The sequence below is a fragment of the Mustela lutreola genome, chromosome 2 (genome assembly GCF_030435805.1).
Source record: "Mustela lutreola isolate mMusLut2 chromosome 2, mMusLut2.pri, whole genome shotgun sequence".
NCBI classification, from domain to species: domain Eukaryota; kingdom Metazoa; phylum Chordata; class Mammalia; order Carnivora; family Mustelidae; genus Mustela; species Mustela lutreola.
In genome coordinates this window covers 213,147,011-213,173,118 of record NC_081291.1, presented here as the reverse complement: position 1 = coordinate 213,173,118, position 26,108 = coordinate 213,147,011, and the positions used below count along the sequence as shown (strand labels likewise).

Below are 26,108 nucleotides of genomic sequence, written 5' to 3'. Positions count from 1 at the left end.
ACGTTTTGTCTGAAAATTCAGAACCCAGTTCCGTGGTGGCAAGACGAGATTTTGGAACAATTTATGACCACCAGAAACACACTGAGAAAAAGCTACACCCAAAATTGTGAGACATGGCCTCTATGAGCAGAAAAAAACAAAAACAAGAAACCACCGACAGGAATATAATAAAAGAATAAAGTTTAGCAGGACTACAAAGGCAAAAATCAGTGCTGACAAAGATTAAAGGTACTTCAAGGGCTTGATCTGTGGAAATTTGGCAGATCTTCTACCAAATGACCAACAAACTACATATTTAAACAAAAGTGGATGGCCAGTACATGAGTTTTGCACACTTTTAATATTAAAAATTATACCCAGAGACCCTGAAATACAGGAGTCTGTGGATAAATGGTTCTCGCAAGGCACCATCGGCCAAGTCTGAAGCAGTCGCTGGCTCCATGAATGCAGAATGTATTCAGGATAAACGAGGGATGAACTTCTGGCCAGCAGGGAGGGAAGAAACAGCGCCTGCTCAGTAAGCATCTGCTGGGCGGTGGGTCGCTGGATAGTTTGGGGACAGTCGCTCCGGCGGCAGCCGCTTGAGCCTCCCCGGATACCGACTCCGAATCAGCCCGCACACAGCGCCGCGGCCGCTCTCGCCCGCCCCGCGACGCTCAGACCCAGCACCCCGCGCTCACCGCCCGGAACTTCTGCAGACCGGAAACAGCGGGCAGGACTTCCGGAAGTGGTGACCGCGGACGGCGGAAACCCCGCGGAGACTCGGAGCGGCCGTGGGCTCCTGCTGCGCGGCTCCGGTTCTGGACCTGCCCACCACCCCACCCAGTCCCGACCTAGCAGCCTCCTCCCACCACCCATCTCCTCGGGTGGAACCCCGGGCCCCGGCGAGTCGCGGGGCGTTTCGCGCCCCCCTCCGGCGGCTTGGCTTCTGTGGGGGCGGTTGCCCAGACAACAGGCACTTCCGGGGGCGGGGCTCGGCTAGTCCCCACCCCCCTTTTGCCCTCCCCCCTCCGCTGCGGGGTGCCGGCCTGGACCGCGGCCCTCTCCCACTGCGTGGATCGTTGCCCCGCAGCACCTGCTTCCGGGAACACATTGCCTGGACTCGCGCACTGCGGCTTAACCACCTTACGCTTCCGACTAGAGCCGGAGGCCCGTGTGTTTCTTTGTTGCTCCTGGCAACAGCCACTTCCGGGAGCGAGTGCCCTCCCCACCCCGGTCCCGGTACCGCTGGAGCCCGAGCCGCGAGTTCCGTCTCCTAGCAGCGGTTCGTGCGCGGTCGCCGCTCGCCTGCGGCTTAAGGCCTCCGGGGCCTCCTCGCCGCCTCGGCGGGGTCTCCGCGGCCGCCATGGTTCTTCTGCACGTGAAACGGGGCGACGAGAGCCAGTTCCTGCTCCAGGCGCCGGGGAGCACGGAGCTGGAGGAGCTCACGGTGCGGGTGGCCCGGGTCTACAACGCGCGGCTCAAGGTGCAGCGCGTCTGCTCAGGTGAGGCCCGGCGGCGCGCGAGTCTGCGGCCCGGACCGTGGAGCCCGAGCCGGGGCGGGCCGGGGCGGGCCGGGGCGGGCCCGGGCGGGGGGGGGAGGCGCGGGTCCTCTGCGCTGGGGACGTGCGTCGGGAGCCGCGAGCCTTGCTCGGGCCGGCTGGCCTGGGGGTGCGGGGCAGGTCTGCTACGTTGTGCTTAGACGTGCGGCCGGCGCGCTTGGAGGGGGGACGCCGGGGTCCCCCGGAGGTGCCTGAAGAGCCAGCGGGGCGAGCGCAGACGCCGGGTGCCGGCGGGCGGGCGGGCGAGGCCGGGGGCCGGGCGCGGCGCCGCGGGGCCGGGAGTGAAATAGGCCCGGAGAGGGGATGACCCGCGGGCGCGCCACTCCGGGCCGCGGAGCAGGTGCGGCGCGGTGGTGCGGCGGGAGGGGCGAGACGGCCCGGCCCTTTTCAGAAGGGAATTCGGGGGAGCCTGGGTGTCTCGGTTAAGCGTCCCACTGGATCTCAGCTCGGGTCTTGATCTCAGGGTTGTGAGTTCAAGCCCCGCATTTGGGCTCCGCATTGGGCGTGGAGCCTACTTTAAAATAACCAAAAGGTGAATTCATTTCAAGGGGGTAAGCACCTGACTTAACGACGGGGCCCCGGGCGTGGGAAGACCGGCTGAGGGTCTGGCCCTTCCTGCCCTTCGCCAGGAAACAAGAGCCTTCTCCTCGTATTACGGCGTTTGGTCGCTTTTGTCAACGATCGTTGCGGGGCTTGAACTCACAACCCTGAGATCAAGACCCGAGCTTGAACTCACAACCCTGAGATCGAGAGCGGCGCTGTCCGGGGGCTTTTCGCCGGGAGGGACGTGTTCCCTATTTGTGTGTCCAGCAAGGCACCCACTAGCGGAACACGACCCAGGATCTGTGTTTCTAATTACATATATATTTCTTAAAATATTTTATTTATTTATCTGAGAGAGAGAGAGAGCGTGCATGAGCAGGGGGAGGGGCAAAGGGAGAGGGAGAAGCAGACTCCCCGCTGAGCAGGGAGCTCCCGGGATCACGACCTGAGCTGAAGGCAGAGGCCCAACCGACCCAGCCACCCTGGCGCCCCTAATTGAATTTCATTTTAATTTAAATATAAAGAGTCAAGTGCAGCTAGTAGCTACCACGTTAGGACGTGAGCGTACTCCAGATGTGGTCCAGAATGTTACTGAGTGTCTCTGTAACTATATGATGTGATTTTTGTGCCATGGAGAACTCCTTAAGGCTTATGGTTTCTACCTTTGTGAGATAGACATAAAGTTCCTTAGTAAAATTTATTGATTTTAAAACAAGGTCAATATTACTTTTTTTTTTTTTTTTTTTTTAATTAAAGCACTTGGGGAGAAAAGGGACTCCCAGTTTCATTTTCTATAATAAAATTACCAGTTGAAAACGTGGTGCCAGATGTTAATAGTCATGTCAGTGACTCCAGCCCCCACTGAACTGGTCCAGGCAGGCCCAGGTGCTATGCTTTCAGGAGACAGGGATGACTGAGACCAGCCCCTGCCCCCAGATAGTTTGAGTCTGGTGGGGGGAGAGGCAGCAAAGACCCCATGAAGTTACAGCCTTTGTTTTGTAGTATCGTGCTATTACAGGCCGTCTAGTGTCTTCCTACAGTGCTGTGGGAAGACCTAGATCTGTGTACTTTTCTAGAGGAAGGAAGGAAGGGCAAGCAATTTTGCAAGGCTAAAACGTGGCTTATGCAGAGTAAATATATGTGGGATAGGAAATATATAAAGCCCTGCTTTTGAATAGGGACATGATACTAGAAAACCAGTCTCTTTCCATCTCTGTCCCTTGGGAAGGGTGTGCATTGCCTCACTTCCTCCCCACTGATCGGTTACCTAAATTATTTATGAAGCGGGTATTTAAGAACGCAAGGCCATGAAAGCCTCAGATGCTAGAGCTAGCTGTGCATGAGGGAAGATGAGGATGTTGCTTCTCTGACCTACCTCACAAGGTGAAATTAAATAATCCATGTGAGCACACTTGGAAATTGTAACGCTCCCTGTGGATATGTGTTCAGAGTATCAGTGAATTTGAATTTGTGCCTCCTGAGGGCCAGGAAGTACAACACAGCCGAGGGTCAGAGCAGGGAAGTCCAGCGCTGCTGCCGGTGACCACAGTGAGCCCCTAAATTCTCCGTGCTGCTGTTAACGTAGGGCATGTCTGTGATCATTTGTCAAAGGTCAAGGGCAGGCCTGGCACAAAGCAAGTGACTTCTAAGTGTTCGGTGAATAAAATAGGGACCCAACGGGCAAGATCCCTAAGCTCTAGGGAGCTTACATTTCAATGTGGGTAGAAAGCGTTGTAATGGTGATCGTGATACATGTTGTCTAACTCTCTCTTATTTTGAAGAAATGGAAGAATTAGCAGAACATGGCATATTTCTCCCTCCCAATATGCAAGGACTGACCGACGACCAGATTGAAGAACTGAAGTTGAGGGACGAGTGGGGCGAGAAGTGTGTACCCAGCGGGGGCTCAGTATTTAAAAAGGATGATATTGGCCGAAGGAACGGGCAAGGTAATCCAGCTTGTATCTTCTGTGTGCATGCCTGAGTACAGCAGCAAGTGTGTAAGAGGCCCTTTCCGTGAAAACACAGGCCTCAGCTTTTTGGACAAACCGATGAAATGCTGCATTGTACACCTCAGTCCTTGCGGCAGATCCGGAGTGAGCTGGGCAGCGAGCAGACGGATGCATCGGCTGCTGATTCTGCCTCCAATGCTGCTGCTCTTAAATCTGGGAGCTGAACTACCTGAAGCTGCCGTATTTGTGGGTAACAGATGGTGACTATTGGCAGTTTCATGTGGTTCAGCCTCATGATTTGCAGGGGAATCTTTGCAAAGCATCGAAGGTTCTGTTCTGCTATGGTTTGCAGGTACTGAGATTCCATGAGAAAGAAGGAAGTCAGTGTCGGTCCACGGGTCTCTGTTCTCATGGAGGGCATGCCTCTCCGCGGCGTAGAGCAGAGCCCGCAGCTCAGAGCATGTCAGAGCATTCGAAAGTGTCCCCCTGTAGCGAAGGCGCAATCGGGTGGAATTGCAAGGAGAAAAGTTGCTGCCCCGCTCTGGGAGCTGGTCTCTTTGAACTTGCAGGAAAAGCTCCACTTAAAAGACTCTAATTAAACAAACACCTAAGTATTGCTGTGCCCCTGAAACACTGTTAGGGGCCAAAGAAATACAAAAGTGTCCCTACGGGGACTTTTTTTTTTTTAAAGATTTTATTTATTTATTTGACAGAGATGACAGGCAGAGAGGCAGGCAGAGAGAGAGAGAAGGAAGCAGGCTCCCCACTGAGCAGAGAGCCCAATGCAGGGTTCGATCCTAGGACCCTGGGATCATGACCTGAGCTGAAAGCAGAGGCTTTAACCCACTAAGCCACCCAGGCGCCCCTCCCTACGAGGACTTTACAGGCTCAAAAAAATTTTGTAAAAAAATACTGAAGATAATAGGAATTTTTAGTATTATCTCCATTGAGTTTTAGCCTGGAAAATGGCTGACTGTCTTCTACATCTTTTCGTACATAGACTCATTGTTAGTTTGGAGAGATTCTTTGCTTTTTAAAAGGAACTACACCAATGAGAAAAATAATAGTATCTCATAAGAACCGGTTCATGGTTCATGATTGGTCTTTCAACCGGCCTTGTCTTAAATTAGCCCTTTCTGTTCTAACACAGCTTTATGCATCTAGCATTTTCTTTTCTTTTCTTTTTTTTGAGAGAGAGAGAGGAGGAGGCAGGCTCCCTGCTGCGCAGAGAGCCCCATGTGGGGCTCGATCCCAGGACCCTGGGATCATGACCGGATCCGAAGGCAGAGGCTTAACCCACTGAGCCACCCAGGTGCCCCTAGCATTTTCATCGTCTAATCTCTACTTTTCTTCATTAAGAAATTAAGCTGTGAGAGAGTCTTCCGTGCCTTCTCCCAGCCAGCTCTCCGGCGCCCCTGGCCCAAGTTCCGTGCGGGTCCTTCTCTGGTCTCCCAGCTCCCCGACTCAGCCAGGGAGGGGTTACCCCGTGGGAGAACAGTTTTAAAGATGGCCATCTCTCTCCTTCTTCCCTGTTTTATTTTCATAGCTCCGAATGAGAAAATGAAGCAAGTTTTAAAGAAGACTGTAGAAGAGGCCAAAGCGATAATATCGAAGGTTAGCTTTGGAAATGCTGCCCTAAAGCCTGTTGTTGGGAATACCAGCTCCACGTCTGGCTTCCAGAGTTCTCGGCGGACGGGCCTTTTCTTCTTTGTTAGCCTCCCAGAGTCCAGGGAGAGCAGCAGGCTGGGGGGGGGGGGGGGGCTCGCTTTTCCTTTCCGTAAAGGTGACAGTGTCCTCCTGGCTTGCACTGGGCAGACGGCAGACGCCGAGTGCAGGGCGGCGGGTGTAGGACAGCCGGGAGCCGGCGCCTGCGGGATGCTTCCGGAGCTTAGCAAAGAGAAACAGAAGCGCTGTGGCCCTGCCTTAGCTCTCTGGATGTTTGATTGCCCTAGTACGTGCGGATAGGAGTTACTTTTCTGTGGATCCTGGTGACAATACAAAAACTTGCCTGGACGGAGAAGCCGACGTCCTCCTGTTGGCAGATACCGTGAGTCTGGAGGAGGAGGATTCAGGCTGTTGGAAGAGTTGGGTTTTCGGTCAGTTGTGCTGTTCACGCATTGGCAGCTCCCATCCTTGCACACACACACACACACACCCGCCCCCCCGCCCCCCGCCCAGGCCTTTACAGATGAAGTTCACAGTTTGGGGGGTTGGGGTTTGAGACCCTGGGCAAAACCGCCGCTTCTGAACCCATGTCCCAGATTCTGCAAGCTCCAAACTCATCCTTTTTTTTTTTTTTTAAGATTTTATTTATTTATTTGACAGACAGAGATCACGAGTAGGCAGAGGCAGGCAGAGAGAGAGGAGGAAGCAGGTTCCCCGCTGAGCAGAGAGCCCGATGTGGACCCTGGGATCCTGACCTGAGCCTAAGGCAGAGGCTTTAACCCACTGAGCCACCCATGCGCCCCTAACTCATGCTTTTTAAGTGTTTCAGGAAAGACTACCTTCTGTGCCTGTCAATACAACCAAGGCTCTGTGAAGTCTTACAAGGAAGGCTTTGGTTCAGTCCCGCGTTTGGAAAATGCATTTGACCCCAGAATTTTTTTTTTCTAAGTATTGCTAATGATAATAATGATTAACACCTCGTCAAACTAGCACCGATCAGGACGAGTTAGGAAAACCGTTGCCTGGGCCCGGTCCTGCACCCTTCCCTCCCCACATGGTGTTCTGGGCGGTTTTTCCCCCTTCCCTCTGCCTGTGCATGAGTTTGTGTAGTTCTCTCCCGGCTTAGCGAGAGCGTCCGCCGCCTTCCGGGCCCCTTCTGCAGCGACGGGCCCCAGTTGCAGAGGCCCCGAGCAGCAGCCCAACTTCTCGCCCAGGGCCCTTTCCACGCCGCCAGACCTGCAGTGCACGTCACTGTCTCGCACCAGGCCCTGCCCTGTGGGGGCAGTTAGCCCTGTGGGTCCGCACACTACGGGGCCACGGGGGAGGGTTCGAGTCCCGTGGCAGGAGGTTGGTCACATGGAGGTTGCTCTGTCCCCTTCCATGTGCCCTGGCCAGGGTTCACCGCCCTTGGCCTTTGGAGGAGCTTTTACAGAAAAGGACTCTGGCACCCCGCCAGTTAGCATTGGTGGCGCGGGTGACACGCTCCCAGCAGAAGCCTTCCCTCCCTGGACCCCCCCGTATCTGAGCGCTCCCCTCACCGTTCCTCCGGCATGTGTCTCTCACGGGAAGGCCTGATGAGTTTAACGGAGATGTGGGTCAGGAAGCAGTCCATGAGCCCCGGAGTCGGTGAGGCAGGACTGTCCCCTCCGTTTCACAGAGGAGAGCCTAGCTTTGGAGAGTTTCAGTCCGGCGCCCAGCGGACGGTCCTCCTGCCTCCCTCAGGCCACACCTCACCCCTCTCTGGGGCCGGGGCGTCCACGCCACAGGACGCTGGATTTTCTCAGAAGCAAGGATCTTCCATCTTACTCATCTCCCACTCGGTGACAGTGTAACGCACTCACCCAGAACGGTCCCAGCTCAGATGTGAGCTGCGATGTGTCCTGCCCTGCCCCTTGGCCCCAGCCCTGCCATGGGGTCCCCCGAACCCAACTTTCCTCACCACCTCACCCCCTTGGGCCACGGCGGCTCTCCATGGGCAGCAGGCCCCGGGCTCTGAGGCTCCGAATGGCCCGTGTCCTGTCCCCTCTCCCTCTCCGTGGGCAGCTTCGCTTCCTGCCTGGCGGAGACTCGGGGCTGTGGGCCAGGAGCCCTCACTTCTCTGTTTTCTTTTCCTCCCTGGTCCTTCCCTGCAGACTCCCATCCCCTGAGCTCTCGCATTTCTGCTATTACCCCACTGCAGCTTGTCTGGATCCCCCTTCTGGAAACCCAAGACGGGGGAAGTGCCCAGTCTCTCCCCTCCCGTGGGCTGCGTCCACCCTGCTGCTGCCCTCGGGCCTCTTTCCTTCCCCGGACATCAGTTCTCCGCAGCTTCACCCGCTCGGCACGCCGGCCTTTCCCTCCCAGGAACCTTCCCGAAGCCGAGGTGCTCTGGGTTTCTCAGGACCCCGCTTGTTTCCTTCCCCCACAGCGGACGTCTACCCCGAATTTCTTGAGCATGAATGAATGATGAGATGTCTGGCCACATGATTTAACTCCTCTCCGGCCCCGGCCTCGCCCTGGGGGTGATGGTGGGAGTGGGCTCTGGAAGTGCCAACCCTGTAATCCCAGTTTGGTCTCCCTGGGGTGGCCAGCCCCTCCCCGGACACGGACACGAGGTCCCACGTGGGTCATCTCGTCAGCATAAACTCGGGTGCAGTCCAGAGGGGCTCATGAATAACAACAGACATTCTTACCGCTCAGGAAATTCTGGGGATTTTGAAGTGCTGTGCCAGGACCAGGACAAACAGATGTATTCCTCTGTGTATCACTCCTCCCCCCGTGCTCCTCCCTGTTTCTGTCTCCACCCTGTCACCCACCCACCGGGCCGCCTCCCACCCCACCCCAGGTGTTTTCTGATCCCTGTGGTGGGTGCTGCCCAGTGTCCGCAGCCCCGCTCATGGTCTGCCTGCTGTTGGTGGGGGGGGAGCGATGCACAGACGCCCCAGGAGTAGACAGTGGCTTTGGTAGCAAGTGCTGTTTGAGTCCTTTTTTTTTTTTTTTTAAGATTTTATTTATTTATTTGACAGAGATCAAAAGCAGGCAGAGAGGCAGGTGAAGAGAGAGAGGGGGAAACAGGCTTCCTGCCCTGCAGAGAGCCTGATTTGGGGCTCGATCCCAGGACCCTGGGATCATGACCTGAGCTGAAGGCAGAGGCTTTAACCCACTGAGCCACCCAGGCGCCCCAGTTTGGGTCCTTTCTGTTGCTCTGGCAGCAGCTGGCGAGAGTCTTGTACGAGAGCCCGGAATGGATTAGCCCCGTTGTAAATAGTGATGCCTGTCCTTGGCCTTTTCAGAAACAGGTGGAAGCTGGAGTCTGCGTTACCCTGGAGATGGTGAAAGACGCCTTGGACCAGCTTCGAGGGGCCGTGATGATTGTTTATCCCATGGGGCTGCCGCCCTACGATCCCATCCGGATGGAGTTTGAAAATAAGGAAGATTTGTCTGGAACCCAGGTATGCAGCTCTGGGCATTCTTTAAGGTGGGTCACGTCGGATTTGACCCTCCGCCTCTGGACCTAGCATTTTGCTCCATGCGTGGGCTGGCCCTGTGCTTCCCGAGCTTCAGGGCAGAGTCCTGAGCTGAGAGAGGGACCCCAGAGTAGCGCTCCTGGGGGAGGGCAGGCGGGACAGGTGTGCGGCTGCCTGTCAGGAGCAACTGAAAACCTTCCGTTTTCTTTGGCCACTGGGAAGCCAGAAACCCAGTTTGTCCCTGTTTCTACCCAAAATGTATTGGTCCCTTTGCATGGCATTTTGCGTTCTAGCCTTACCTTTTGCTTCATGTTATTTTCTTGCCTTTATGTTCCATTTTCCCGTGCTTTTCTCCCTGATTCCTTACGCTGTTGGGCAGCGTGTGTGGCTCTGAGCCGTCTTCAGCAGGTGGGCTGTGCGGAAGCAGACACACAGCCTCATTACGCCTGTACGTAAACCCCAGCAGGATTCCAGCGCTCTTTGCCGGCAGGGTCCTGCAGTTCCATCTGCGAAGGACCTTCTAGAGAAGGTGCAGAGGAGATCAGGCGCTCTCTGCTTCCCCAGAGCAAGAAGTCAGCTGAGTCGGGGCATGAGTTAAAACTATCAGGGAAGGCATTCAAGTTAGCCAGGCTGGAGCGCCTGGCTGACGCATTGGTTAGTGTCCGACTCTTGATTTTGGCACAGGTCACGATCCTCAGTGTCCTGAGATCAAGCCCCAGGTCAGGATCCACATGGGGCCTGCTTGGGATTCTCTCTCCCTCCCGCTCTCTCTCTTTGATTCTTAAAAAAAAAAATGAGCAAGGTCTTTGACTTGTTGGAGGGTTTGGTTTCCTCCTGTTGGGGGGAGAGGAGTTGGGGAGATGGAGGGTGGCCCCACACGGAACCTGCCCCACTCTGCTGGGGGGGCGTGGGCACCTGCCAGGTTCCGCGCACCGGGGTGGGATCACACACTGGGGGCCGCGTCCCAGCAGACTTAGAGCTGGTTTGACCGTGGCCGCAGGCAGGACTGAGTGTCATCGAAGAATCAGAGGCGCAACTGTGGTGGGCAGCCAAGGAGCTGAGGAGAACAAAGACGCTTTCTGACTACGTGGGCAAGAACGAAAAAACCAAAATCATCGTCAAGATTCAGCAAGTAAGTACTTTGGCTTTAACATGTCTCGAGTTTTTGTTAATTATTTTCCAACCAATAAAAATTTAGAGTAAACCTGACCTAACATCCTTGCTGCCAGTACTTCAATGCCAGTGGCCCAGGCTTAAAGGAAAACTGTCCCCTTTATGCACCAGCAAAACCTGGCAGAGAAAGTGGACTGATTGCCACCATCTGGAGTTTATTCTGGGGGGGGGGGGGTGGATATGCCATGTTGATTTCAACTTTAGAAATGGGCTACAAGTAACTAAAAATGTTTCTTGAAGTGAAAAATACAGCCTAGAGCACAGATCTCAAGTTTTCCAAGTACTGCTACTCTAAACAGGAGGATGTGTCCGAGGCCTGTACGGGTGTGGGTAGTGTAGAACTGTGTGTCCGTAAGGTGCTCGGGTCGTGTGCTCTGTCACAGCCATTTCTCTGTGATTTGGGGGAGCAGTGTCCCTCCCCTGCCCCACTGGACCTGCAGTGGCTGACGGGGGAATGGCCATGACAGATGGCACTGCCCGGCCTCTTGCCTCGGGTCCCCATGGGGGCCCCAGGTGAGGGGCTGCTGGAGTCCAGGCCTTCCTGTGGTGATCAAAATGGGTCACCTGCGTAGCTGTGGGCAAAGGAGGCTGTCATCCACAGTCTGCTCCTCCCGCGTCTTTCAGAGGGGACAAGGCGCTCCAGCCCGGGAACCAGTGATCAGCAGTGAGGAGCAGAAACAGCTGATGCTGTACTATCACAGAAGACAGGAGGAGCTCAAGGTAGCGGGTCCACGGAAGGTTTTCCGCAGAGCTGGGTCAGGGGTGTTCACCCCCTGGCCCCCAAGTGCTCAGGGCAGTTCTGGGGGGTGGCGAGCTCTGTAGGATGTGGGGAGGGGGTCTTGCTGGAGCTCCCGCCTCTCCTGGGCCACGGGGACCCTGTGGGACATCCACCTGCATCCTCCTCTGGAAGCATCCTCCTGGGGAGGCGGGGAGTGGGAGTTTGGACACGGGTTCTTTCTTCGGTCTGTTGATGTTGCAAAAACACTTTCCAGGAATGCCTTCCTGAGTAAAACATGTTTGTTTCCAGAAATTGGAAGAAAACGATGATGACTCCTGCTTAAATTCTCCGTGGGCAGATAACACCGCTTTGAAGAGACATTTCCACGGAGTAAAAGACATCAAGTGGAGGCCAAGATGAAGTTCGCCGGCCACCAGTGCTGTCGGAAGTACTAGCTCGCCTTTCAGTACGCAAATCATACAAATTTAAAAGAATAATAGTAATATAGGGGGGCCTGCAGCCTTCTGTGAAAGATGTTGAATTTCTAGTTTTCCTAGTTTTTCTTTCCATTTGAATGTTTAAAAGAAAAATTATTCAGGGTCTGAGAACTTAATAAATACATCCTCAGAAGAATCGGCCTAAATTATTTCTATTTCAAAACAGTATTTAGTATCTGAAATTTTTCTTTGACTGAGCACTAACGATGGAATGAATGACAGACATTTGTTTCTTCCGAATTTCTTTGTTTTCTGTTCTCACGGGGGCTGAGGTCCAGAGGGAACAGAAGTGCCCCTGCTCCCCAGGAGCCCTGCGTGCGCCGCGCAGCTTGGCCGCTAGAGGCCGCTGGAGGCCGCCCCGCGGGGGACCGCAGCCCCCACGCACCCCTCCCTCCCCCGCGTCCAGGTAAAGTCCGCCTCCTCGCCGACGCCTGCCTGGCCTTGCTTTCTGGGTGTGCAGGCCACACCCGTGCTGGAAGCCGGCTCGCAAGCCCGTCTAGCCTGGCAGGGGAACCAGTCCTGTCATTTCTGGGCTCTTCCTGGAAACGAATGCAGGCGCTGGTCGCACACGGTTGTCCCCTGTGGGCTCAGCCTGCAGCTCTCCGGGTGCTCGGCTGCCCCCCAGGCTGACGACGGCGTCGGGCTCGGGGGCCACCGGCCATCCTGACCGGTCTTCTAGGACAGCTTGGGTTTGAAACCCCGCCCCCTCACCCCCACAGACCCTGGCACCTGAGCCCCGCTCCTCTCCCGGACTGCCTGGGCAGCCAGAGTGGCCTAGAAATCCTGGCCTGCCTGGCTGTTGGTCTGTGCAGTGCGGTCCCCCGCGCTGGAGGACCTGCGGCGAGCCGGCCTGAGGTAGAGCCGAGTGAGGGGGGCTCGCCCGGCTCGGGCCCTCCAGTGCCCCCCACACCTCTTCCCCCTGTAGCCGCGATGGGGGAACTCTGGCAGCAAGCGGGGTGTGTGTGTGTGTGTGTGTGTGTGTGTGTGTGTGTGCGCGCGCGCGCGCGCGCTCTACCCGCCGAGGGGCAGGCTTCCCCGGGGCGCAGGGCCGGCCTCTGCCCCCTCTGCCCACCTCCAGCAGCAAGATTAGCCAAGACGCTGCCCTCCCCCTGGGGAGGATTCCATCCGTGACAGAGACCTGCCTCTCCAGTGCAGAAAGGACCTCGAACATTGCACGCAGATTCTCCCAAAACCTTCAGCCTCCTCTCCTTCCCACCATCTCCAGTTTCACGGAGCTGCTGCCCACCCCCTCCCGCCCCCAGCAGGCTCCCCGGCTTCCTGCTGTTCCCGAGAGCTGTCTGCAGCCGACCCCCCCCCTCCCCACCGCACGTCTGGAGGGCGCCTTACACTTCTGCTTGATTGACAGGTTTTGTAAAATCAAATCTGCATCTAATTTCCTTTTGGATTATAATTTTAAACGTTTCCATGAAGAGTGTTTGTGCTTGATGTGAAGTTTGCAATAAGATCCCATGATTTTATTCGAGGCGCGTCCTGCCTTTGACGATGTATAGTTTCTGTGCGTCGCATCCGAGCCAGACTTGCAAACAATGTTATCAGCCACACTGTCACAGAAGGTCTTTTTAAGAACAACTGTTTCTGTTTCCTTCGGAACTCTTATGGGCATAAATGCTTTAGTGGCCACGAGAATTACTCTGTGGCTTTCCATAATCCAAAGTTAGGAGCCAGAGGGTCGCTCACTTTTCAGTATAGAAATCACCAGATTTGGGACAACTGGGTGGCTCAGTCGGTTAAGCCTTTGGCTGGGGTCATGATCCCGGGGTCCTGGGCTCCAGCCCCACACTGGGCTCCCTGCACAGCAGAGAGCCTGCTTCTCCTTCTCCCTCTGTTGCTCCCCCTGCTTGTTCTCCCTCTCTCTTTCTCTGTCGAATAAATAAGTAATTTAAAAAATAAAATCTTAGAAAAATCACTAGATTTCTACGTCACACGCCACCTCTGTACTCACGTAAAAAGAACAATCCTCTGCCCTTTCTGCTTCAGGACCCCCAGGCTTTCTCTGCTCCAAGCTGCCCCTTCGCAGCCGCCCCTGAGGAAAGAGGGCTGGCAGTCACTGGTGCCCGCGCTTGTGCCCACTGTGGCTGTGGCTGCACTCCCTGCACGTCTCCCACTGAGGAGGCTGGTGGGGGTCTGAGACAGCGACCTGAGTCATCCTCGGTCACATCGCTCGTGAGGGTGGAGCCAAGGGGCCATCCCCGGACTTGCTCAGGAATCCGTTCATCGCCAAGGCACCTGGGCCCATGGGAGGTTACAGACCAGCCTATGAACATGATCTTGCTGCTACCTTCTTGTTCTTTTAACCCATCTTTGGATCGCTATTAAAAGGAGACGAAGTGTCTATTGTCTGTGCGGCGCTAGTCTGGGCCCGTAGTTTTGTTCTTTCACGGAACCTGTGTTCTCACATGGTTATTTCATGGAGACCAGGAATGCTAGTAATAAAATTTGACACCACCTAAAACCCTTTGGACTAGCAAACTGAAACCCCGGGCAGTATTTCTGTCACCGGATTACCTCGTTCCTTGGCAACTGCCCCGCAAAGAATGTGCCATTAAGCCTGAAATGAACAGCCACGAGCTTGGAGCGCCGCGGCGCCGCCCACCGTGGAACTCTCCTGGGAAGCCTCAGACACCACCCCACCCTGCTCTGACCGCCACGAGACCTGGAGTCGCCCCTCCTTGCTGCGGAACGCCCTCCTGGCCCACGTTCAAGGAGACGGTGGGACTCCTGGGAGAAGTTCAGCACGAGATGTCACAGTGATGGTGGCCCGCCTTGGTGCCTACTATCTCCCAGAGGGCCACGCTAAGCGCTTTCCTCATGTTTTCTCACGTACACCTTGCAACAGCCCCGTTAGGAAGAAACTAGGATTGTTGTCGTTTCACAAATAAGGAAACCGAGGCCCAGAAAGGTTCATTTGCCCAAGATGAATCATCTGAAGCCCCACCCGCTTGCCCCAGAGTCTGCGTTGGCTCTAGAGGCAGGCGTCCATTTACACCTGATGTGGCTACTCAAGCACCGGCCAGTAAGCCTCGTTGAGGTGCCCTACAGAGCGGGCACAGGGCAGCCTGCAATTATTTTCATGCCCTCGGCCAACAGCAAGGGGCCTGTGGGTCCTGAGACTGCTCTGGTTCACGTGCCGCTGAAGGGGACAGGTGCCCAAGCCCACCCCAGAGATGCTTTCAGCAAAGCAGAAGCTTGACTGCTCTCTGAAAACCACTGCCCCACACGATGAAAGGGAAAGCCTGGGGTTGTGTCCCGGCTGGAAGCCAGCGCACAGAATTCGGGTCACAGCAGCATGGACAGATTCAGAAGCCAGGGGATAAACAGAGCCCCACGGGCTGGGTCCTGGCCCATCCTTATTTTGAACAGTTGGAATGCTATACATTCAGACCAAGAAAACAACAGGCTCATTTGTGTTCCCGTTTCCACCACGAGGCAGGATCATCCTGAAATGCATGGGGTAAAAGTGCCAAAAAACCAACCCAAATCCCGGATCCCATAGTTGGCTGCGTTGGGTGGTGATGTTGCTCGGCGGCTGCAAACCCACAGCTGGGCCACTGTTTTCCCCTTACACCTTCCCTGAGTATGCGTGGCACAGCAGCCCACAGTCCCTAACGCGTCCTACTGTTTTCCCTTGGCTCACGGAGAGGTCCCCAGGCTCCGGGCACCCTGGCAGCCACCATCGTAAGGCTGATGAACGTGAGGACACCCCAGTGCCCTTCCTTCTGTCCCTTCGTCTATAAGGTTATTCAGAAATAAGGCCAAGCTAAGTATGAGACACTGATGACAGGACTACGGTCTGATACACGCCCACGGGCCTCTTTCCCCCTCCCTGCCTGCCTGCGGCCCCCCAACGTCCACCACCCCCCACGTCCCCCACACACAGTGGGCAGACACAATAGCGGCATTATTCTTGTGGGTTCTCATGTCTTGTTATCCCATTTGCATTGTGCTGGAATGGATCCCACAGGCTCAGAGCAACTGTGGGTTTAGCGACAAATTTGCAAAATACAGAGTACCCTCAGCTCCTTTCCCTCCAAATGCTGTGGTATGACTAAATCACTTATGTTGTAAAATAAAAGAGAGGAAGATAAAACAATCAAAGGCATTGATATGCAAAGCAAAACTGCAAACCGGAGGGCTGCTTTGAGTTTAACTACTAGACCTTCACAAAATGAACTCAGCTCACAGGAGCAGATGTCCACCTTTTCTGGCAACTGTGTCCAGGCTGGAAAACTCTGGGCGTTTCTAGAGGCAATTTACATTGAACTGATGAGAGTTTCTGAGTGGGATAGCTCTTGATTTTGCCTGGAGAAGTAAATAAGATTTACATTATTGAATATAGGATATTAATAGCTTTATGCTATAGGAACGCCCCTGGCCCCTATTGGCGAACATAGGTAGAAAAGCAATGTCACGAACTGACAATTAGCAAAGCTGATTTGGCCTGTGAAAATTTCACCTAAGCTGTCTACACGGGAAGATTCGCCCTGAGCTGAGATAGAGAAGGACAGGAAAGCTACCCGGCTTAAAGCATCGTGTTTGGAAAAAACAGAGCATTTCAGAGCGTGTGTATCCCTGTCCCTGCAGAAACACTTAGAAACCTAGACTGAGGTGTCAGGCATCTTTTCTTTCTTTCAAAGTGGACTACATTTCGGGGAATGCCTCAGAATGTACTGCCACGGTTAAAATATAAATTTAAATACTAAATAAGGTTGATTTTATATAATTTATAAAATCAAAAAACACTATTAGAATGCTAACATGTTCGGGATTTGTAAAACTTTAAATTTTATATATATATATATATATATATATATATATATTTTTTTTTTTTTAAAGATTTTATTTATTTATCAGAGAGAGAGAGGGGAGAGAGCGAGCACAGGCAGACAGAATGGCAGGCAGAGGCAGAGGGAGAAGCAGGTTTCCCGCCGAGCAAGGAGCCTGATGTGGGACTCGATCCCAGGACGCTGGGATCATGACCTGAGCCGAAGGCAGCTGCTTAACCAACTGAGCCACCCAGGCGTCCCTATTTTTTTTTTTTTAAAGTAAAATCTTCAAGTAAGGTGGGGGGCCTGGCTGGCTCAGTCAATAGAACATGCGATGCTTGATCTCAGGGTTGTGAGTTCGAGCCCCACATTGGGTGTGGAGCCTATTTAAAAAATCTTCAGGTAGGGAGCATTTCTTTAAAGGAGAGGCTGCTCTTTTTCCAAAAGAAGAAAGTTATTGTCACCAAAACCCCTTCCAGGGAACCCCACATTTAGCCCAGGCTCTCGCTCTCACAGCAACCTGAGAAGGTAATATCCGTGAGGCTGACAGCCAGCCTGCGGGTTTTCCCTTGGGAGCCAAAATTCAAATGTGTCTCACATACCACAGTTAACAAAGGCAGTATAGAAAAAAATTTTTTTAAATGATAGATTTAAATATTTGCAATGTATCATATTTTTCTCAGTTGAAGCATCGGTTACATAACACAACTTTCCAATTGTCCCCTCACTTCCTCGGCCCAAGTGAGGCTGAGACATGGCTTCTGTCTCTACTCCGGGATGTCCCTGCCCGGGGCCACACCATCCCCCGCTTGGACTGCTGCTCATCACAGTAGCAGGGCAGGAGCTTGGGAGGCAAGGCACTGTTTTAGTCGGATTTTAGTGCTCCCCCCACCCCCCAGAGGCAAGTATCGCGACACTTCCTAAAGATGATGTCAGTGAGGACACACGGAGGGACAGTGCCTTCTCTCTTCATCTGAGCGCGGCTTTGCCTTTACCCTCATGGATACAGGGAGCACTGGGCCGGGAGTCAGGGGACGGGGATGCTAATTCTTAACACGTTTGTGCCTCACGGTCAGTGACAAGGCTCTAAGGGTCAGCACCGATTGGGGGCTGGTTTTGCCTGAGGGGTGCACCTGCTTCCACACACTCTGGCTGAACGTGGGATTTCCCGTTGCAGGATGGAGATCCCGGTCAGGCTCTGGGCCTCACGGAGGGCCAGACGTTTATGGCCCAGTGTGTGTGCCACTGTTACAGCCTGACTTGGGGCCTGTGGACTTCCTCAGAGAAGGCCACTCGCAAAGGCTTCTTGACTGGGGAGGCAGTCACACGATCCGAAGTTCATGTTAGGAGGGGAACCATGGGCAGAGTCGGGGAAATTCTGCTCCAACACAGAGCACACCCTAAGAGATCATCGACGTTTTTAAGAGGACAAGCAGCATCATACTGAAGCCGCGCCACCCAGCACGGCTCCCAGTGTGGCACGCACATTCTTCCTCTTCTGCACGGTTTTGTGGGTCTCAAAAGGGCCACAGAAATTCTACCAAATAGAAGAGCAAGCAGACTTTGTACAAACCTGGCAGGTAAAGGAAAAGAGAAGTGTCCCTGGGAAGCTTCTGGTGGGGCGTCTGGAGCTGGGTGTGTAGCCCCCACCCCACCCCAACCCCAGGAATGTATCTCCCCACTGCAGGATGGGGCACCCTCCACCTGAGAAAGTCTGGGGCCCTGGAGCCCCCTTTGGACCCTGCAACGTTCAACGTGCTGCATGATAATTGTGCCTTTAGACCACCCCTCCCTCCCGCTGAGTTCCGGTCCTGTCTTCCTAAGGCCCCTCACTGACCACGCATCTGGGCATAGTCGCCTGTTAGACCCCACAGCCTTGCCCTCCTGGGATCAAGGCCCACATTGGGCACCTGCTTGGCAGGGAGTCTGCTTCTCCCTCTGCCCCTACCCCTGCTTGTGTTCCCTCTCTCGCTGTGTCTCTCTCTGTCAAATAAATAAATAAAGTCTTTACCAAAAAACCATCCTTCAGGGAGAGGGTATTATATTTTTTTATCATGAAAATTGAAATTTATTGGGAAAGTACAAAAAAACAAAAAAACAAAAAACAAAAAACCATGGTGAACTATCAAGTACCCCCCACTCAACTCCAAAAACTCAGAGCTTTGCGAATCAGTGCTTTGCACTCAGTCCTCCCAGTGGCCCACACTGAAGTCTTCTAAAGAAATTCTCAGTGATCACTTCACTTCATCTGTAACTTTTTTTTATAAAAAAAAGTTTTAACAGGGCCACCTGGGTGGCTCAGTTGGTTAAGCATCCGGCTTTTGATTTCTGCTCAGGTCATGATCTCGGGGTCAGGGGATCGAGCCCCATGTCAGGCTCTGTGCTCAATGCAAAGTCTGTTTGTCCCTCTCCCTCTGCAAACAGCAAAATCTGTTTGCTCCTGCCCCTGCTCGTGTGCTGTCTCTCTCAAATCAATAAATAAAATCTTTTAAAAAAAAGTTAGCAGCTTTGCACATAGAAGAATCACAAAGAAAACATCAAAAAAAAAAATACCCAAAATATAAATACTACAAACAATATTCTCTGATCATAGTGCAAACAAACTAGAAATTCACACTAACATCCCACCCACTGATAGGCCCTTCTTCCTGGAAATCAAACACATACATTAAGCTACTCTCTTGGGAGAAAAGAGATATTCCAAAGCTGTACAGTTTCTAGAAAATAATGATATGAAAGAGGAACAGAACAGAACTTCTGTGATTGCACTACAATAGGATCTAGAAGAATGTCTAGCACTAAATATCAGAAACCATAAACATAAAAGTCAATCAATTAAACATCTAAATAAAGAACTACCAGAAGATCGACAAAGTAAACAAAGAAAGCAGAAGGCAGGAATTAATGGAGGTCAAAGCAGAAATGTAATGAGTTGAAAAAGAATGCTAAATCATTAAAACTGATAATTTGAAAAATCAACAAAACTAGAAAACTATTAGCTGACATAACTAAAAATAAATAAATAAAAAATATAACACCCCCCTCCCCATACATAAAGTAAGAAAGTGACAAGAGAAAAATAATTAAACAGAAGAATTTTTGAAAACGAGATGACAGGTCACTTCTGCCCGCTCCCGTGTTCACGGCGATTCCCTTGCTGCTAGTTCAGGCCTGGCTGTGGGAGGTTTGTTCTGTTGGACGTTGACCTGATGACATTTCCTTTTATCTTCGCATTTCCCGCCCCTGGGCCCCGAGCATCTCCCCTTGTCGCAATGGTCAAGGCTCAAACTTGAGACTGAAGCCTTGTGAGTGGTTGAGCCAGAGCTCGAGGCCAGGAGTCATCAGGTGTGCAAAGGGGCACCGCCCTGTGGGGCACGTGCTCGGCTTTGCACATGGAGTCAGGGGACTGACTGAGGTTGCTTTGAATGTAGCCTCGCCCCCCAAAAGATAATATTTTGCACTAGTTTAAGCAAATCAATCTAAAAACTTGGATAGGATGGATACACTTCTAGGAAAGTAAAGTGTACCAAAATCAACCCAAGCCGAGATAGAATGTATATGCAGAGAACTTTCATAGAACAAAGACAGAAAACTCAAAATCTGCACACACAAAAATCACCAAGGGACGCTAGGAAAACTTTAAAGACCAGTGAATCACAAAACTTCATGAGCCACCCCAGAACCCAGAAAAGGAAGGAGAGCTTCTGAGTTACTTCTGTGGAGCTAATATAATATGATAGCAGAACTGACAAAGACCGTCGTCTGTCACCCATAAATATGGATGCAAACATTTTTGAGTAAAAAAGAAGCAAAAACGAATCCCCGAGCATGTCAAAGATATCATGGCCAAATGGGTTTTATTTCCAGACATGGGAAACTGGGAGAGAAATCACATGATCATGGCCACAAACTCTAAGAAGACATTTGACAAAATTCAACTTCCTATTGATGCTCACTGTAAACTCACTGTAAACCGCAAACCCCTACATCCAGAGGATTTGCATCCTGCCACGTTTCTCTGGCATCATAGATATGCTTCCAGAAACACCCCTGGGATGGTTCTGTTCTTGGCAAGGTTGGATTTGAAGGATGTGGTTGAGGAGTTAAGTTCAGACAAGGAAGCAGGGGGGGCCTCACTTGAGTAGCTCAAGGGGAGTCAAAACCCCACAGATCTCTTGAGGGAAGACCAAGGTGGTTTCCACCCCAGCCAAGGGCCACAGCAGGTGGGGGGACACACATCCCCTCCCCTCTCCGACCAGGGGGTTGCAGAGGAGCCCGGGGCACAGATGGCAGGAAACCCAAGAAGCCGGGTGGCGGCGGGGACCACCTGAGCACGGCTTCAGATCAGAGCGTGAATTGGGACGCCAGGGTCACCGGCTCCAGCGGCCATAACAAAATGGCACCGAGGCAGGGGCTTCAACATTTACGTTCTCAACGGTTCTGGAGGCCCAGGGTCCGAGATCCAGGTGTCGGCTGAGGGGTTCCCCCTGCGGCCTCTCTCACTGGCTCGCCCCTGGCCACCTTCCCTCCCTGTTCACCCATCCCTGGGGTCCCTTCCTGTGCTGACAAGGATGAGGGTCCCGTTGGGTTAGAGCCCCGCCCTCAGCACCAGGGCTTTCTCCTGTTTGCATCGCAAATGCCGGACTTACGACTTGATCACGGAGACGCCTACTTCCAAGGGGCCTCTCCGTACACACCCGGGGGCCGCGGACGAGCTCCAGAGCCCCCTTCCCACCCGCTGGCCTCCTTTGCTTTCGAGATCTGGGTGGATGTAGATGACTGACCATTGGCGCCTCTTGGTTTTTTTCTCTTTCCACCCTTTAAATTCCCACTCTTGCATTTTATATTTATACTTATACTCTATGTAAATATATTTTTAAATATTACATATTTACATAATATATATTTATATAATACATGTATATATTTAAATTCCCGCTCTTATAATCACCCATAGAGAATGAACTCTCAAAACCCCAGCCTCTCCCCTCACCCCCACTAAAAGCAGATCCCCAGGCCTGTGCTCGACCTCGCTCACTTGCTCTCTCCCTGAGACCTCACTGCGTGGTCCCCAGGGGCGATGTGAAAATTCCAGGTCCTGTAAGCAATAAACCTTTATTTCCAAGTTTTCCGATGAGCGCTGCCCAAAGACATCTTGCAATCGTAGTCCGAGCCACGAGGGCTTGTCCAACCACAGCACGGGGTACTGATGGGCTGAGGAGACCGGCCCACCCCAGCGACCTCATTTGATCTTATTTCCAAACGCGCTCCCAGTCAAAGGTACTAGGAGGGCGGGGGTTTCCATGTCTGAATTCGGAGAGCGCACAGTTCAGCCCGCAGCAGGCTCTGTCATCTAAGATCTGCAAGATCTTGGGTAGTTTATTAACCTGACAAGCCTCAGTTTGCTGCTCTGTGCAATGGGTCTAACAGCATTGCCCACTTCGTCCGCTAGGACAGCATGACCCACCGCGGACCCAGGCTCCTCCTGGCTTTCCCGCGCCATCGCCGCCACCAGTGGCCTGGAGCTGTCTCCTTCGTGGTGCAAGATGGCTGTTGTGCCTTGGAGGACCGCACTTGTGTCTCCGGCAGAAGGACGGAGGAGAGAGAAAAGGCAAGAGGCCACAGCGTGGGCGCCCCTGGTGTGTGCCCCTCCTACCACCCCCCGGGCGACTTTCCTTCGAGTCTCATCGTTGGGGACCGATTGCTTCATGCACGTCAGCTGGGAAGGAGGGCGGAGGGGTCAGTGTTTCAGCCGGGAAAACCGCCACCTTGGACGAAACTGGAGTTCTGCTGGTAAGGAGGAGAGGGGGCACAGACATCGGACATCTTCACGCTTGCCGTCCCCAACCTCCGGGCTGCCGAGGGTGCTGGTCTTGAAGCAAGACAAACCAGTAGGGGCAGTGATAGCATGGAACACGGTCTCTTATCCAACACCCGAGGTCCACGGACAGCAGGTGTGCAAAACCGTGATTGCTGCCTCCGTGGAAGGAAGGAGCACTGGATCCAGATCTGACCCGGTCAAAATCGAAATTTGGTGCCTCCCTGCGTTTCTGACACTTTGACATGTGGGCCTCGCCCACCACAGAGGGAGGGGCCCTGCCAGGAGGAGCCGATTCCCAGAGAGAGCCAACAACACAGCTGGGAGCCCACCTTTTCTAGGCAAACCAGCCAGTCCAGAGCTCACGCCCCAACTGCCTCCTTTACTGGCTTCTGACACTCCAGGCCACTTGTCCCCTGTCCTAACCATGCCCGGGGACAGCCCTATACATTGGTACCTGCTCAAGTTCCCCAAACCAGCCCGCAGACTGCCTGCCCCCTCACCCCCATACCTTCCTGCTAAACCATGGTGAAGGCTCTTGCCTGCCTTTCCTCTGACTTCCTCTGCCTCCTGCCCAGCCCCTCTGCTTCCCGAGTGGCCCTGCGTGGCGCCTGGGTGTCCCCTCCTCCGGGGAACTGAGTCACAAGCTCCTCAGTGGTCGTTGTCTCCTGATCCAATGGCCTCACTGCCCCCTCGTCGTCTTAAAGCCTACCTTTTGAGGCAAGAGGATGGAAGAAAAGTATAGGAAGGTGCAGGCCGCTGGAGAACAGTGGCGCTCTGGGGGGTCCCGGCGAGATCGTGGGCCTCAGATCTGCTCCCTGCCTCTGCCCAGTGCTGAAGGGCACATCCTCTCCCTCAGGACGGGATTTGTGGGGGGATGCCTGCACACCTGTCCCTCCCCTGGCATTGGGGGGGGGGACGCTTCTTGGATGCCATTCCCCACAGCGGGACCTGAGCCCTGCCCCACGGCCCCGCCCACACCCCCCCTCCTGGTCACACTGCTGGGGGCGGGGAGGGAAGCCTGGCACCCAGTGACTAGACATTCTGCCTCCCAGAGCACAGCCTCTGTCTGAACCCATATTTGGGGAACCAAGGAGAGAAGATGCTGCTAAGTTTAGAATCTCAAAGCAGCGCTCACAGCCTGTGAACGCAGATGCAGATGCGTTCTGGGCTGTTCTAATGAGAGGACGTTTATATAAAGCTGTGGGAAATGTAGCACTTCCTTGGATACAAACACAGCCCCGTTACGCAGTGTCTCAGGATTTTGTCTCAGTGACAGACATTCGATCCCTGGAGACCAGCTGACTCTCAAGAATATGTGTGAGCTGAGCGACATCGGAGGGGACAGAAGCCTGTTCTGGGCCGACCCGGGGGTCCTTGGATTTGGAGAACCACCTACTCCAGAGGAGTAGCTCCCCCAGAAGTGATCAAACTGGGGTCAGAGGTGAGGCTTCCATCTCACACCAGCTTATCTGCTGGGCTCCCCTGGGTGTCCCTCCCTGGGCTGCATCAAGGCAGGGGACCAGCAGTGGAGAAGCATAGAAGTCTCAAGGGGCCCCTCTATTTTTTAAGAGAGGGAGAGGGACGGAGGCGGGGGTTTCTGAGATTCTGCTTCTAGGGATCCCAACCAAAGACATTCCCCATACAGGTGCCTGAGGACAGAGGGAGAGAGAGAATCTTAAGCAGGCTCCACGCCCAGCACGGAGCCTGACATGGGGCTCGATTCCACGACCCTGAGATCGACCTGAGCCAAAATCAAGAGTCAGATGCTCAATCACCTGGGATCTCCAGGCACCCCTCAAAGGGCTCCCGTAATCAAATATTATACTCACTCTGGATCTACTGTCACTCAAATGCCAATGTTTAAAGAATGGTAATAAAGCACATCAGTCACTGAAAACTGTACTAAGTATCATTTGTTTTGGGTGACTGAGAAGGCAACTTGGGTCTTATTGTATGTCGTGGTCTCCAGAGTGGACAGCCGCCATCATTTCTCTCCACTGCAGTTCTGTCTACATCCCGCCATGAGCCCCACGTGTCGGGGGCATCTCTTGGGCTCCCCCTGACTTCACAGTTCGGTTCAAGCTCCTCATCTGGTGGGAAAGGCCAGGCCTGGGTCACAGCAGGTGCTCAAACCCCATCCGCTGAGTGACCTGGGCCAGGTAGCCATTACTCGGTGCCACACCTCGGTGACATGGAGAGCTCCATCCTTCCCTTGAAGGATGTACCCCATGGAACTGCCCGTCTTCCCTGTGGCCGTCACTGCTGAGGGTTCTGGACCTTCTTTGTTACAATTCAGTAGGATGACCATAACAAAGCCATCTACCGGCCTCCAAATAGTGATTCTTTCCCTTCCCTGAGTTGAAAAGCTGAACACAGGGCTACTAACTAAAACACCACATTCCTAGCCTATATTACAGCTAGGGGGAGCCACAGGATCAAACCCTGGACAAGGACATTAAAGTAAAAGGAGGAGAGTAATCCCGGGACATCTCTGTTACCTGTCTGTCTGTCTTTCTATCTATCTATCCATCTGTCTGTTGGAGGGGGAGTGGAGGAGCAGAGCCCAGTGTGGAGCTTGACACAGGGCTCAATCTTACAACCCTGGTATTATGACCTGTGCTGAAATCAAGAGTCAGACGCTTAACTAACTGAGTCACCCAGGCGCCCCTGGGACATCTCTTTTAAAGTGACTGCTTCCTCTTCTCTTTTCTCCTTTCTGACTCCCGGAAGGCATATGTAATGGCTGGACTCCAGAAGTCATGTTGGACTATGAGATGACCTTGTAAAAGAAAGCTACATGTGGCAGAGCAACAAGATAGAAGGATCCTGGGTCGGGGCACCTGGATGGTGCAGTCAGTTAAGCATCCTGCTCTTGGCTTTGGTTCAGGTCATGATCTCAGGGTCATGAGATTGAGCCCTGCCTTGGGCTTCATGCTCAGTGAAGAGTCTGCTTGAGGCTCGTTCTCCCTCTCCCTCTTCCCCTCCCTGCAAAAATAAATAAATAAATAAATAAATAAAAGAAAAGAAAAGAAAAGAAAAGAAAAAGGAGTCTGGGTCCGTGAGACCATGGGCCCCCATACAACTCAGGACTGCCTGTGTATGTTATTCTACTGGTTGAGATACTATTTCGGGCCTGGGCTACTTAGAGATGAACCCAGTGTAATTGGTGTGGTGATACACATGTTCTCTCACGGCAATTATGCCCCATTTCTGCAATGCCCAACAGTGTAAAGAAGAAAAAGCAAAATCAGAGTTGATAAAGTTGCCTAGGGCTGTGGACAATCCACAGGGGATTGAGGGACTGAGCCCATGCCTTGAGCCGGGATGTCAACAGCCTGAAGGGCCCCCGCCTGCCAGAGAAAAACCAGGGAACACTTCTGAGTGTCTTCCTGAGTTCCACTCTTTAAAGGAGAAATGAGCCAGAGGCCGTGGTGCCAGACCGTCCGATTGACAAATGTGGGAATCACTTATTGTTCCCGAATCAACATCTCATCTGGCAACCTTCTCTTTTTCCTCTACTGAGTACTTTCTGGGGCCTGTCTTGAAATGATCCATTGCCACTGCCAGCATCAGCCAACCCTTTAGCCCTGAGAGAGGAGCAGAGGAGGAGGGGCTGGTGGCCCAACGCTTCCTCTGGTTGGGGGGGGGGGGTTAGGGAGGAATTCCTGAATCTAAGAAAAAGTCTTTGAAGCTCTGGAGTTGGGGCCTTGAACAGCACCCCTTATGCACCAAACCTGAGTCAGTTTAAGCATTTTTGGTGCTTTGGATGAAGACTAGGGACTATAGACTCGTGTTCAAATCCCGATGCAACCAACAGGCAGCTGTGAGATCTGAGCCAGTTAATTTAACTCTGTGGGCCTGAGTTTCCTCATCTGTAAAATGGGAATGATGGTAGTACTTACCTTCATGAGGTTGTTATGTAGATGAAACGAAATACTCCTTATAAAAGCATTTAGTAGGGGCGCCTG

At 53.2% G+C, this 26,108-nt stretch overlaps 1 protein-coding gene and 2 long non-coding RNA genes across 9 annotated transcripts; 2 read left to right on the top strand and 1 right to left on the bottom strand.

The window, feature by feature from the left end:
* Positions 1-493: 493 nt before the first annotated feature.
* Positions 494-11,671, top strand: CFAP298 (cilia and flagella associated protein 298). 7 transcript variants are annotated; one of them, XM_059164593.1, is made up of 8 exons: positions 494-1,484; positions 3,917-4,033; positions 5,229-5,348; positions 5,583-5,650; positions 8,974-9,132; positions 10,148-10,279; positions 10,945-11,040; positions 11,348-11,671. In XM_059164593.1, the coding sequence occupies exons 1-8, from the start codon at positions 1,346-1,348 to the stop codon at positions 11,456-11,458; spliced, it is 942 nt and encodes a 313-aa protein (XP_059020576.1). In that variant the 5' UTR covers positions 494-1,345; the 3' UTR covers positions 11,459-11,671. The 7 variants fall into 7 exon arrangements, with proteins under 7 accessions (XP_059020576.1, XP_059020574.1, XP_059020581.1 ...); XM_059164591.1 differs by having other exon boundaries at positions 689-1,484; positions 3,866-4,033; XM_059164596.1 differs by lacking the exon at positions 494-1,484 and adding an exon at positions 1,641-1,661 and having other exon boundaries at positions 3,866-4,033.
* Positions 11,672-21,418: 9,747 nt separating this feature from the next.
* LOC131825314 (uncharacterized) lies at positions 21,419-23,124 on the bottom strand. The gene is made up of 2 exons (XR_009351199.1): positions 22,850-23,124; positions 21,419-22,191 (listed from the first exon to the last, which is right to left on the bottom strand). It is a non-coding gene; the product is annotated as an uncharacterized LOC131825314 (long non-coding RNA).
* A 4-nt stretch (positions 23,125-23,128) lies between these two features.
* Positions 23,129-24,037, top strand: LOC131825313 (uncharacterized). The gene is made up of 2 exons (XR_009351198.1): positions 23,129-23,581; positions 23,786-24,037. It is a non-coding gene; the product is annotated as an uncharacterized LOC131825313 (long non-coding RNA).
* Positions 24,038-26,108: the final 2,071 nt, after the last annotated feature.